Source organism: Mustela erminea, chromosome 9, assembly GCF_009829155.1.
Source record: "Mustela erminea isolate mMusErm1 chromosome 9, mMusErm1.Pri, whole genome shotgun sequence".
Classification (NCBI taxonomy): Eukaryota; Metazoa; Chordata; class Mammalia; order Carnivora; family Mustelidae; genus Mustela; species Mustela erminea.
In genome coordinates, this window is record NC_045622.1 from 101,610,067 (window position 1) to 101,623,676 (window position 13,610).

The following is a 13,610-nucleotide window of genomic DNA, read 5'->3' on the forward strand; positions in this document are numbered from 1 at the left end:
TGGACCAGCCTCAGATGTCAGCGCTGAAGTGGTGGTGGTGGGGGTTTGCTTTGCATTTTGGGGGAGGAAGAGTCTCTGTCAGATTGGGTCAAATTGGGTCAGAGCTGAAAATTACCCATTGCGGAAGGACACAGGTATGTCACTGTTCAGTGTCCTTCTTGCCTCGAGGGGCCCAAAGTTCTATAGTGCGACTGCCTCATGGCCAGTGGGGTGAGGGGGCGCTTCAGTCCCGTTACCTCGAGTGTCTCTCACCTCATCCTTGTCAGGTGGCGTTATCTTCCGGCTTACTCGGTGAGAGAATGGGCTCAGAGACCCGCCCTGTCAAGGTAACACATCCATCACGGGGCTCCTGTGGATTCAAATCCAGTCTGTGCTGTTTTACACCAAGTTAACCACATGGCACTAGGTTCTGGGGGAGGCAGCTGTCATCCAGGAGCTTTGTCATTTACCTGGGGACACAGGCTATCAGTCCCTAAAGCATTTAGATGGACTCGGTTATAGGACATGAAGAGAAACAATCCTGTGTGTTTAAGAATGTTGAAGACCCATTGTCCACAGGGGGCTGTTAGCTTTGGCTCAGCTGCCTCCTTCGATCAGAATAGGATCACATCCCTGAGGTTCTTTTTGCTTTATAGTGAAATCATGTCACATTTCCTTTTTGGAGAGAAAAGATTACTCAGCCTGCAGATAATCACCGAAATGGTCTGGAGGAAGTTCTTTGGAAGGAAGGCAATTTGCTACGTTCTGGAAAGAAACGCATCTTAGTCACAGCCCTTGTTGGACCAGGAGCTCGTTCAGGATTGAGGCTGGGTATGCCAGGTCTGTGTGGCACAGAGCCTGGCCTAGAGCGGCTATGAGGTAACATCCGTTGTTGTCCTTGTAGATTTCCCCCACGGGGGGGTAAAGGGCAGGCAGGGAGGGAGGGGATATCCGGCCCATTCTAGTGAAGGAAGGCTGCCTTGCACCTTCCATAAATGTGGAAGACTCAAGATTTCATTTCACTCTATACTGGAGTATAGTCAGAGACCTTGACAGAGTGCAGCTGGCATGGAATTCTCCTCGGCTGTCCCCTCGTCCTGCAGGGATGTTTGTCCAGCTAATTTGCACACTTGGGACTCCTGTGGAGCTTCTGCACATCCTCTGGGGCAGACTTTTCCATGATTTATTATCTTCTTTCCTTTGTTGTCTGAGTGCTTTGAACCTCCGGGGGGACCTGATCCCACGGGAGACCCCTGGGGTGTAAGAGCCACGTACGTGGGATACGAGTCATCTTATAGTCAGTGACAACCCTTGTTTCTTCCTTTTGTACTTCAGCTGATGGTGGATCTCTGCCCTGCTCCTTAAGTTCAGAGAAGCTTTGATCCTTGAATCTGGGGTCTGTGTCCCACAATGAGATCCTGACCTGCATTTGCCACCAACCCCAAGGTTCTGAGTACGCTGGGCCTTTGTGTTCTCGCAGAGAAGAGATGGGGAAGTAGTAGGGACCAGGTGAGTGGCTCTTTGGAGCCACCTGGGGAGAGCTTCTGGTTTACACCAAAGTTGGAAACTCCAAGCTCACACCCGGAGAGCACGCAGAAGGGGGCACATGACAGAACGTCAACCCCAAAGAGGTACCGAGTCTAGAGGTTTTTTTTTGTTTTGAGAGAAAGCACGAGGTGGAGAGAGAGAGGCAGAGAGAGAGGGAGTGAGAGAATCTTAAGCAAACTCTACACTCAGCAGGGAGCCCGACACAGGGTTTGATCTCACGACCCTGAGATCTCATGACCTGAACTGAAATCAAGAGTCTGACGCTCAACGGACGGAGCTACTGGGGTGCCCCAGAGTAAGGATTCTTGACTTGAGTATAACCCAATCCTTTCTTCAGAGCAGCTCCAACTTATCATCTCGTTTCTTGGTTCGAAAGTTCTTTTTGCTGAGTTGTTGAGGTTTTAAATACCAACCCATTTTCCAACTGAAGAAATGGAGGCACGCAGAATTCCACTGGTTTGCTTAAGGTTACATAGACTAGGGGTGCCAAGGACTTTGGGGGGTTTTTAGCTCCCCTTCATGTCTGCTCGTCCCTTCCAGTCACCTCAAATTAACCTACAGTCTAAGCAGAATCAGTTTTCTTGTTAATCAGCTGCGGCTTCAAGGCCATCCCTGGGGTCCCCCCAAGACTGTCATCCCCTAGGCTCTCCTTTTGCTAAGTTGGCAGTAATCACATAGTCTGTGAGCAATGGAAGCAAGATAATAAGAAGGTCTTCCTGGAATGTACCCTTAACGTTTTCAAAGAGCCCTGCACATCCTTTATTTCACTGATGCTCACAATATCCTGGGAGCCTAGAAGAGCAGGTATTACTCCCATTTAAAGATTAGGAGCTAGAAGCTCAGAAAGTTTGATGTCCCTTTTGGCTCCCTTGGCTCTCCAGCTCACCCCGGCACTGGGTCTCTGTTGCACATCTGGCTGCAGAGATGTTCCATGTATTTTCATGTGTCTGCATCTCCCTTGTACTCCCATTACGGGGAGACTGTATGCGAGTAGCTTGGAGGAGCAGGTCATGCCTACTCAGTACAGAAACTACCAGAATAATGCGAGAAGCTCTCAGTTAACTGGTCAGATTTGGTGGTAGGAATGCTAAGTAAGCCCCGGGGAGGTGGCATGGGGAAAAGATGGTGGGCTGTGGGGTCAGGCTGGCCTGTATTCTCCTCCAGACTCTGTCACTTACTAGCTCGTTGAAGCAAGGCTCTTGGGAGCCTCCCATGCGAGGTCTCTTTCTTCCCCTTCGCAGCTACCTGGCCACAGAGGTCTTTCGAGGGCTTAGTGGAGCGGAGTTTGAAAGGAGCTGAGATAGTACAGTTTTTCAGGAAGTTTGAAAGCAAGGTCAGTAGCTAAGAAAAGGAAATGATATGTAAAATCAATTCCACTTGTTCCGCCCACGGGCCAGTGGGAGCGGGCTAGCCTAGATCCATAGGCACCTGGTGTCTTAGAGCGGATGGGTAGGAGGGTTGCAGAGACATCCACACCCACACAGGAGGACGCTTCCTTCCAGAAGTGCTGCTGAGCCTCCTTGCTTTCTTGTTGTCTTGAGACCAGTAGCTGAAGGTGGAAAGGAAGTAGCACTTTAGCTCAGCAGGACGCTCAAACATGTACCCAGTCCTTTAGTCCATCACAGCTGATTGCATGCAGATTACAAGCTAGTGACTCCTTTTGACACTGGCAACACAGTTGTGGACAAAGGCACTGTCTTCAAGGAGCTGTGTGTGTGTGTGTGTGTGTGTGTGTGTGTGTGTGTTGTTATAGCCAAACAAATAAATGTCTAACTGATGACATTGAGGCTGTGAGAAAAATGTCAAGGCAAGAAGGGGGTCAGAGGGTGATGGAGTTGCATTTTCAGGCAGACGGTCAGAACAGTCCTCTACTCAAATGTCCTTATGCAGAGAATTGCAGGAAGTGCAGGAGGAAGCCACATGGGCAGAAAACAAAGACAAGAAGAGCAAAGGCCCTGAATGCCACGTCCTACTGTTTCCTTCCATTTTTAGACCAGCCCTGCAAATCTGTGTGTCGTGTCCCCTGCATGGAGTTGAGAAAGCTGAGGTTCAGCGAGAGTAAGTGACTTTCCTGACCTAGAGCTGGTCCCTGATGGTGCCAGAGCCGAGCTCTGCTCCCCTAACTTCAGAGGCTGTGCTGGGAACCCGGGCTGTCCACACCCGGAAGGTGTGAGATGGGCCATGGTTGTCCCATTGCTGCAGGAGCAGAGAAGGGGGCATGCAGTGAGTGGGAGCAGGGAGCCTAGCTTCCTGGAGCCCACCCACCACTGCCTGCTTGCCCTGGGGTAGTGGCTGTTTTCTGAAATTTTTGCCTGCATGCTAGTGAGTTCTCTGGGCAGCCCTTCTCACCGCTGGGGACGAGCATTCCGGAGGCCAGGCGGAGAGAGGAGGGGACAGGGAGCTGGTCATGCAAACAGCTGCGGGAATGCAGTTTGGATTCTCCTGCCTGAGCCCCTAACTGTTTTTCCATATTTGTCAGGGAAAACCTCGCCGAGCGCCTGTGCGGCCTCTCTCTGCACTCAGTCACATTCATGACTGTCCCCTGTGACTGTCCCTTCCCTGCTGGCCCCTTGCTCCCTACATGCCCTTGGCTGGTGTCCTCTCAACCCGGAGAGGAGGCCTGTGGGTTAATAGCCCCAGAGCCTGCAGGACACCTGTCCAGAGGAGCTCGCCTCACAGGCAGGCAGCTCCCGGGATGCAGTGAGAGGCTGTGGCAGAGCGAGGTGGCCTGGGCAGGGGGAGGGGAGGCCAGCTCTTGTGTCAGGCCTGTGGACATTTATGTCCCATCTCTGTCACGTCCTAGTTCTTTGATCTGACACGAGTCACTTGCTGTCTCTGAGCTTGTTTTTTCAACTGCACGAAACCCAGGACAGTCCTGCGTCTACAAAGCCTGGGTCATCGGGCTGCTGCTCCTCCTGAAACTCACCCAGAAAGCTTTCCTCATTGAACACATCCCTGGTGACTCACACGAGTCCATGAGAAAGGCATTCAGTTGGGTTGGCCGTTGCCCTCGGTCTAGGTGTCTTTTTGCTTTTTTTTTTTTTTTTTTTTATTGGTCATGACACTTTTATTAGGGCGGGGGGAGAAAAGAAAGCTAACCTTGAATGCCAGACTGAAGATTCTATATCTCTGTAAGATGAGAAAGTATAGAACATTCTGGAACGTACATTCAGACATGAACTTTAAAACTTTCATAGCCTGAAGGTATGTTAGAGAATACCTTATCCTACCCTCTCATTTTTTTTTTTTTAATTTTTATTTTTTTATTTTTTTAATTTCCAGCATAACAGTATTCATTATTTTTGCACCACACCCCGTGCTCCATGCAATCCGTGCGCTCTATAATACCCACCACCTGGTACCCCAACCTCCCACCCCCCGTCCCTTCATAACCCTCAGATTGTTTTTCAGAGTCCATAGTCTCTCATGGTTCACCTCCCCTTCCAATTTCCCCCAACTCCCTTCTCCACTCTAAGTCCCCATGTCCTCCATGCTAAATAAGTCAAGCAGAGAGAGTCAATTATCATGTGGTTTCACTTATTTGTGGAGCATAACAAATAGCTTTTTTGTTTTTTTAATCTCAATTTGGTTAGGAGGTGGTGGACCTGGGGTATGAAGGCACTGAGGAGTCTGACATCTGAATGGGGCTCTGCTGTCTTGCCCTCCTGCCTCTGTGGGGACCCCACAGTATCCTCTCACGGGTTCATCTTTCACAACTCTCCTCCCTGGCCCATCCCAGTTTCTTCTGCTGAACCCGGATTGTTAGGATTATTATTATTATTATTGTTATTTTTTAAGATTTTATTTATTTATTTTTTTGAGAGAGTGCACACATGACAGAGTGCGTGAGCAGGGGGAGGGGCGGAGGGGGAGAGAGAAACAGACTCCCCGCCGAGCAGGGAACAAGACTTGTGACTGGATCCCAGGACCCTGAGATCATGACCCGAGCTGAAGGCAGATGCTTAATGGACTGAGAACCCCTGGTGCCCTAGGCTTAGGATTTTGTCAGTCAAGGATTTGATTTTTGTCAGTGCAGGATTATGTTGTCCCTCACTGTCATGTGGTTGGGAAATTCTTTTCTGATCTCACCTAGCCTGTCTTCCTTCGGGGCCAGACTAACTGCCCTCGCTCTGTTCTCCCAGAGGCATGAAAAGGAGCTCATCGCGTTGTGTGATAGCACTTGGATGCTTCCCTGTATCCCACGAAAGACTCTGGGCTCTTCAAGAGCAAGGCTCATGAACTCTTAGGTTTGGTGACTAGGTTTGGTGCCTAGTACAATGCCTGACACCCAGGGTCTCCTTGAGGAGTGCGTGACTGGGGAAGTGGCAGGAACCTAAGTCTGGGTAAACCACATCTGTAAATTACAGATGAATCAGTTTCAAATGCTGTCGATTTCAACATTTGCCAACAGTTTCATGATTGGAGGACTCTTTCTTCCTTTTTTAATGAATGAGAGGGAATGAATATATATTAGTAAACGAGGTAATGGGACGTCTATTCATGTATTTTACACATTTGAAGTTTTTGAGTGTATTTCTCAGTATAAAGATCCAATCCATTGGACAGCTTGAGTAGGGTCTTGGCTCTCAAGGAACGCAATTGGGTCTTGGGCAACAGAGGAAGAGATGATCCGATGATCCGCACGATCATGAAGGTTAAATACTGCGCTTTTGGAAACCAAGACTCGGCTTCATTTTACTTTATTAAGTAGAGATTAGGGTCTGGGATAATAACGATAATAACGATGAAGCCTGTTTATAATGCAGCAAGTCAAATTGGGCTTCTGCAGCGTGTCAGTGCTGCGAACATCAGTGAGGATGGCCCTGCTCCTAAGGGTAGCCCTGCTCCTAAGCTACCACATTATAAGGCAGCTTGCAGAGGGGAGAAATGTGCAGAGATTGTGTCCTGAAACGTCCTAGAGCCCGCAGAAGTATAAAGTGTCTGGGGCTGCGATGCTGTGATTTGGCCAGGAAGCCTGTGTTTATAGACCATTTGCTGTGGATTTAGGCATGGGGCAGATGCATGCTGGAATCTGAGGACTCTGACCTTTCCCTGACTGGGTCTCTATGCACTTTCGTTGCTGTTGCCGGGAAATCATGCAATGTTGAAGCCAGCAGGAACCCGCTTAATTATTTTTTTAGGGGAAGGAGCGAGGGTTTTAGATCTTGTCAACCTGAGTTCAAACCCCAGTGTAGGCATCTGTGAGTGTAGGCAAGACATAAGACCTCTTCCTCCAGAGGGTCCAAGATAGTGACTAATTCACCTGAGGTTGCAGAACCAGGATGTCGTAGTTTCAGTTACATATGGCTGCTAACCTATCCACTCCCAAACTTAGTGGCTTAAAGGAACAACAATTCCCTATTTAGCTCATAAGTCTGCAATGTGGGGGATGGCTTAGCAGGAGAGTCTGGTGGTGTCTGCTGGGCTAGCTGAGCTGGGGGCTAACATTCTGTTTCCCAGATGGCTCAGTCACCTGGCCGGCTGTCCGTGCAACTTTCACTGGACCTCAGAGCCGCGAGCTCAGGTCCTTCCTGCCTGGGCATTTCTGCAGGTTGCTTGGGTTTCCTCATACCGTGTGCCTGCGTTCCACAAAGCAGGAAGAGGAATCCGTGTCTTAGGACCTGGGCTTGGAAACTGGCACAGCATGCCTTCTGTCTCATTCTGTAGTCAAGCAGTCTCCCAGCCTGGGTTCAGGGGAAGTGGCCACAGTCTCCATTTTTAAATAAGAATGTCAAAGGATTTGGGGCTGTGATTTTAAACCGCTGTATAATGGAGACATTGTATTCTTTCATTTACTCGAAAACAATCTATTTCTCTTATTCTTATTCACCTCTTGTTCTTCTCATTCACCTCTTTTATTTAAAAAATTTTAATTCCAGGATAGTTAACATGTATGTTATATTGGTTTCAGGTGTACAATACAGTCACCCAACAGTTGTATACATTACTTGGTGCTCATTACGATAAAAACCCTTAATCCCTTTCACCTATTTCAGCCTCTCCCCGCCCCCAGACTACCTCCCCTCTGGTAACCGTCTCTTTGTTCTCTACAGTTAACAATCTATTTCTTGGTTTGTCTCTTTCCCTCTCGCCGCCCCCCCCACCCCTTTTTAAAGATTTTATTTATTTATTTGACAGACAGAGATCACAAGTAGGCAGAGAGGCAGGCAGAGAGAGAGGGGGAAGCAGGCTCCCTGCTGAGCAGAGAGCCCGATGCGGGGCTCGATCCCAAGACTCCGAGCCGAAGGCAGAGGCTTAACCCACTGAGCCACCCAGGTACCTCCTTTCCGCCCCTTTTATTCATTTGCTTTGTTTCCTAAATTCCACATATGAGTGAAATCATACAGTTTTTGTCTCTCTCTGACTGATGTTTCACTCAGCACTCTACTCTTTGGATCCATTTGTGTTGTTGCAAATGGCGAGATTTCATTCCTTTTGGAGGCTGAGTAAAACCCCATGCTGTCCATCCACCACAACACCTTTACCCATTCATCAGTCGATAGACACTGGGGCTGTTTCCACAGTTTGGTTACTGTAGAGGATGTCGCAATAAACACGGGGATGCATGTATCCTTTTGAATCAGTGTTTTTGTTTTGTTTGGGTAAATGCCCAGTAGCGGAATTATTGGGTCATAGCGTAATTCTATTTTTAATTTTTCGAGGACTCTCCATACTTTTTTTCCACAGTGGCTGCACCAGTTTGCATCCTCTAGGTTTCTTTTTTTAATTATCTGTTTTTAATGATTTAGTGATTTGCCCGTGGTCATGTATCTCAAGTTGATGTTGGAACTTGGATTCAAACACAATCCTGTTGATTCTGTCTCTCTCTCTTTTAAAAAACTTTATTTATTTGAGAGAGAGTGACAACACAGAGGGAAAGTGAGAGGGAGAAGCCAACTCCCCGCTGAGCAGAGAGTCCCGTGTGGGGATTCCAGGACCCCGAGATGAAGAGCAACGCCCAACCTACTGAGTCACCCAGGTGCCCTATTCTGTCTCTTGATGGCCCTGTTCACTCCCCAGGCCTCATGCACATGGCCATCACCACCCCATGCTGCACCTGCAAAAACCTCCCACCTATTTTCTGTGTCTTTTCTTCATCCATCCACCAAGGATGGTGGCACCAAGGATTTGACACCAAGCCAAAGCTGCCTTGGTACAGCAAACGTAGTTCTTATGAAGGGCAGAGGGCTTAGCTTGCTCCTCTGCTTAAGTTCCTCAAGGCTGTCTGTCCTCAGACTGAAGCTTGGCTCTGTCCTTTCCCTTAACTTGGCTCCTCGATCTTCAGGATGTCCTCGCCTGCTCCTCAGGCTCGACAAGCGCTGTCTTCCCTCCATACTGGGCTCCAGGAGAAGTCAACATTTAAACTTTTCTCTACTGTGTATTGACCCAAACCTGGTGCTAAAGGCTTTAGAGGGATTATCTATGTTAAAATTTCATTGGTCTAGTAGTTAAATTCTTTGGTATTTAAAGCCAGGTATGCTTGATCAGAAAGCCAAGCTTTTTAACTTCCATGGTGACCTGTATCTACTTAACGTTTCCCAAATGCATGGTGTTCTCTCTGGTATCTGGAATTTTATATTTGTTGTGTTCTCTCTCTCTCTTTTCAAGATTTTATTTATTTATGAGGTGGGGAAGGAGCAGAGGGAGAAGTAGGGAGTCTGATGTAAGGCTTGATCCAGGACCCTGGGATCATGACCTGAGGGGAAGGGAGGTGCTTAACTGACTGAGCCACTCAGGTGCCCCCTTGCTGTGGTCTTTTTATATCTCTTTTATCTCACTCACTTATCCTTATCTTCCAGGTTCCAGTTGAGACAACACTTCCTCCAGAAAATATTCTTGGATTCCTCCAGACTGGTGGAGCTTCTCTGCTATTTCCTCCCATAATATCCCCATCCATATACAGCATTTTAAATTTTGTACTGAAATTGCCTGTTTTCTAGACCTCCTTATAGACTATATATTATTTGAGGGCAAGGACAGTGTCTTGACTTTGCTTTCCTTTTCCAGGATGAAAGATGTCTCAGTGCACCATTCTCCCTGGTTCTCTTTGAATTGTCTTCTCCTATGAGGCCATGAGTGTCCTCACTTCTACTCCCACACATGCAGCCATACTCCCCAAACTGGACCCATGTAACAGAGTTTGTCATGGTGGGTTTTGTTGGGGTGCATGAAGCACGCCTCCTCTTCTTTACACTCTTTCTCACCATGTACCTGTTCACCTTGGTGGAGAACCTGGCCATCATTTTGGTGGTGGCTTTGAACCATCGGCTACGAAGACCCATGTATTTCTTCCTGACGCACCTGTCCTGCCTTGAAATTTGGTATACTTCAGTGACAGTGCCTAAGATGCTGGCTGGTTTTATTGGGGTTGGTGGGGGCAAGAATATCTCCTATGCTGGGTGCCTGTCCCAGCTCTTCATCTTTACCTTCCTGGGGGCAACCGAGTGTTTCCTACTGGCTGCCATGGCCTATGACCGCTATGTGGCCATTTGTATGCCACTCCGTTATGGGGCCTTGGTGTCATGGGGCACCTGCATCCGTCTGGCAGCTGCCTGTTGGCTGGGGGGCCTCCTCACACCTATTTTGCCTATCTACCTCATGTCCCAGCTGACATTTTGTGGCCCCAATGTCATCGACCACTTCTTCTGTGATGCCTCGCCCCTGCTAGCCTTGTCCTGCTCAGATGTCACCCTGAAGGAGACCACAGATTTTCTAGTCTCTCTGGCGGTGCTTCTGGCCTCCTCTACGGTCATTTCTGTGTCCTACGGCAATATCGTCTGGACGTTGCTGCATATCCGTTCAGCTGCTGAGCGCAGAAAGGCCTTCTCCACTTGTGTGGCTCACCTGACCGTGGTGAGCCTCTTCTATGGCACTCTTTTCTTTATGTATGTCCGGACCAAAGTGGCATCCTCCATCAACTTCAACAAGGTGGTGTCTGTCTTCTACTCCATTGTCACACCAATGCTCAACCCCCTCATCTACAGTCTTCGAAACAAGGAGGTGAAGGGAGCTCTGGGCCGAGTCTTTTCCTTCAGGTCTTGGGGAGGTCAGTGAGGAGGCAGGTGAGGACCTAGTTTCCTTGACTTGGCTTTTCAGAAGGAGGGTGGAGAGGACTATGGGAGAGAGCAGTGACCTGCGTAGTCAGGAACCATGGATTAGGTATCAGTTAAAGTAAAATGTTCATCTGCTATAACAAGAGACATCTAACTATAATGTGGTTTAAAGAGGGAAGATTTCCTCTTTCCTGGACCAGTCCAGAGTGAGTGTTCCAGGCTGATGAGTGGCTCTGGTCAACAGGCATTCAAAGAACCAAGTTCTTCCATCCGTAGGGTCAACATCCCTTAGGATGTTGGCAAACTGAGGGCTGTGGGCCAAATTCAACTCAGCACTTGTTTTTAATGACCTGGGAGCTAAGAATGGTTTTTATACTTTTAATACTTGATTGTAAACATATCAAGAGAAGAATAATATTTCATGATGCATAATCCTTTAATAAAATTAAGATTTCAGTGTCAATAAATCAAGTTTTACTAGAATATAGTCACACCATATTTGTTGTCTATGACTCCTTTTGTGCTACAGTGACCGAGTAGTTGGTCACTACTAGTAGAAGCCCATTCTAGGGGCTTCTTGTTATTTACATGGTGAACACAGGGTTCTAGAGAGCAAGAAGGCTGAGGATAGATCACAGAGGAAACAACCCCCCCGTCTTAAAGTTTCTCCACTAGATGTAGAAACCATCATTGGTTTCTTGGTAAGAAGCTAGCCATAAGTCACATCTAATTGCCAGGCTGCTAAAAACAGTCCTTAGCTAGGCAGCCAGATACCCAGCCCCAGTTTGATTATTGTTGAGAAAAAGGAGAGGACAAATTTTGGCAGCCAGCCGTTTCCACCATGAAGTCCCCAGAACCACAGCAGATTTTCTGTGTGATCTATGTACTTATTTCTTCGTAGCTACATTTTCTGATTTGAAATACAGATGCACCTGTCCCTTTCACCAAACTGCTTTCAAAATGCATTTAAGAAGATGCATTGAAGAAGATCTGTATGACAATGTCAGCTCACTTGAAGTAAGCCTTAAAAGACAATTTTAACTCAAATTATTCCCTACACTTAGATAGGTATACTCTTAAACATTTACAATCACCATTTGAATGTTCATTCCAGAAATTATAGAATATGGAAGAGGAAAATGTGGAGCTTGACTGGGTCAGGGTAAGGATGGATTTTCCGAGATGGTGTTTCTTGTCTGGCCAAGAACGGACACATTATATGACGGTGTTCATAGGATCACGGTCTCTACACCCCTGCCCCACCTGGTGTCTTAGCTGTTGCTTAATGCTTGGTAGAGGGCACAAATCACACATTTTGAAAACCATCTCATTTGTTGAATATTATATATAATTTATTGAATATTACATATGTGCTTTGTATTCTTTTGGATGATGGTAAGATGCGTAAATAGTGCAAAGATGAGAACCTTTCAGGATCAAAAATAAGAATTCATATGAATGAAATAAGAGCAGAACTTTCAGACACCTGACCTGAGTAGATTTGAACACAAAAATGCATTTGACTATAAGATTTCTGGCTGAGGGAAACAAAGCAAAACATACTGGGTATATAAAAGAGTTCTCCAGAGAAACAGAACCAAGAAGACCTATCTATCTATTATCTATCTTTATAACGATAATAACTATCTCTCTATTTAGATAGACTGAGAGGTTTATTATAGGTATTGGCTCACACAATATGGAGGTTGAGAAGTCCCATGATCTGTTATCTGCAAACTGGAGAACCAAGAAAATCAGTGGCATCATTCAGTCTGAGCCTGAAGGTTTGAGAATCAGGGGAGCCAAAGGGGTAAGTTGTGGTAAGGCCCAAGAATCAGGGGCACCAATGTCTAAGGGCAGGAGAAGATGGATGCTGCAGCATCGGCCAAGAGAACAAATTCTCCCTTCTTGTTCCTTTTTGTTCATTCAGGCCCTCGATGGCCTAGATGACTGATGGTAACTGTATTGAGGAGAGCAATCTTCTTGATTCAATCTACTTATTCAAGTGCTCATCTCCTCAGAAAACCCCTCACACACCCCCCAAAATAACATTTTAATGACAGTCTGAGCATCCCTTAGCCCAGTGAAGTTGACGTAAAATGAACCATCATACTGGGTCACATTCTCATTTACGGTTCCAGAAAGAACTAAAATTCAGGCATACAGAATGCTTTCTGGATTTTGACTCTAAGAACAATTCTATGGGAAGTAAAGCTTAGAGTTTTGAGCTTGTGGAAGATAAACTACTTAAAATGGTAAAAATTCAGAGGCATACTTTTAGAAAAGATTCTACGTATGTAAAAGTTGAGTCTTACTTTAATAAAATCTGACATGAGAAACTGAACTGATAATATAGGTCAACTATACTTCATTCAAAAAAAAGAAAAAAAGAAAAAACTGAAAAAAAGAAGCCTTTGTGAGTGTGATTTTTTACACTGTGAAGCAATCACTCCCTTAAAAAAAGAGCTGCCTACCAGAATCTGGAATGCTGGTGATGACATGATATGTTTAGGTATTGGCAGAGAAAGCTTTTCTTTTTAATTATAATTAATTAATTAGCCTCTGGCTTTGTTTTTGCATTATAATTGAAAAATATCATATTACTTTCAGGGGTACAACATGGTGATTCAATATTTTTATGTATTATGAAATGATCACCTTGGTAAGTCTAGTTACCATGAGTCACTAAACAAAGCTAGAACAATTCCTTATGTTGTACATTACATCCTGGTGACTTATTTTATTTATTTATTTATGTCATTTAAAAAATATTTAAAAAATTTTTAAAATAAACATATAATGTATTATTAGCCCCAGGGGTACAGGTCTGTGAATCGCCAGGCTTACACACTTCACAGCACTCACCATAGCACATACCCTCCCCAATGTCCATAACCCCATCACCCTCTCCCTACCCCCCTCCCCCTGGCAACCCTGTTTGTTTTGTGAGATTAAGAGTCTCTTATGGTTTGTCTCCCTCTCAATCCCAGCTTGTTTCATTTATTCTTTTCCTACCCCCCAAACCCCCCA

General features: G+C 46.3%; 1 protein-coding gene across 2 annotated transcripts; it reads left to right on the forward strand.

Moving 5' to 3' along the window:
• Nucleotides 1-3,310: 3,310 nt before the first annotated feature.
• LOC116600272 (olfactory receptor 6Q1) lies at nucleotides 3,311-11,067 on the forward strand. 2 transcript variants are annotated; one of them, XM_032360422.1, is made up of 3 exons: nucleotides 3,311-3,585; nucleotides 9,327-9,443; nucleotides 9,535-11,067. In XM_032360422.1, exon 3 carries the CDS (start codon nucleotides 9,628-9,630, stop codon nucleotides 10,579-10,581), a length of 954 nt encoding a protein of 317 aa, XP_032216313.1. In that variant the 5' UTR covers nucleotides 3,311-3,585; nucleotides 9,327-9,443; nucleotides 9,535-9,627; the 3' UTR covers nucleotides 10,582-11,067. The 2 variants fall into 2 exon arrangements, with proteins under 2 accessions (XP_032216313.1, XP_032216312.1); XM_032360421.1 differs by having other exon boundaries at nucleotides 9,327-11,067.
• The last annotated feature ends 2,543 nt before the right edge of the window (nucleotides 11,068-13,610 follow it).

Bases quoted from the DNA above. Each gene is read 5' to 3' on its own strand.
- LOC116600272 (XM_032360421.1), top strand. From the start codon at position 9,628: ATGCAGCCATACTCCCCAAACTGGACCCATGTAACAGAGTTTGTCATG.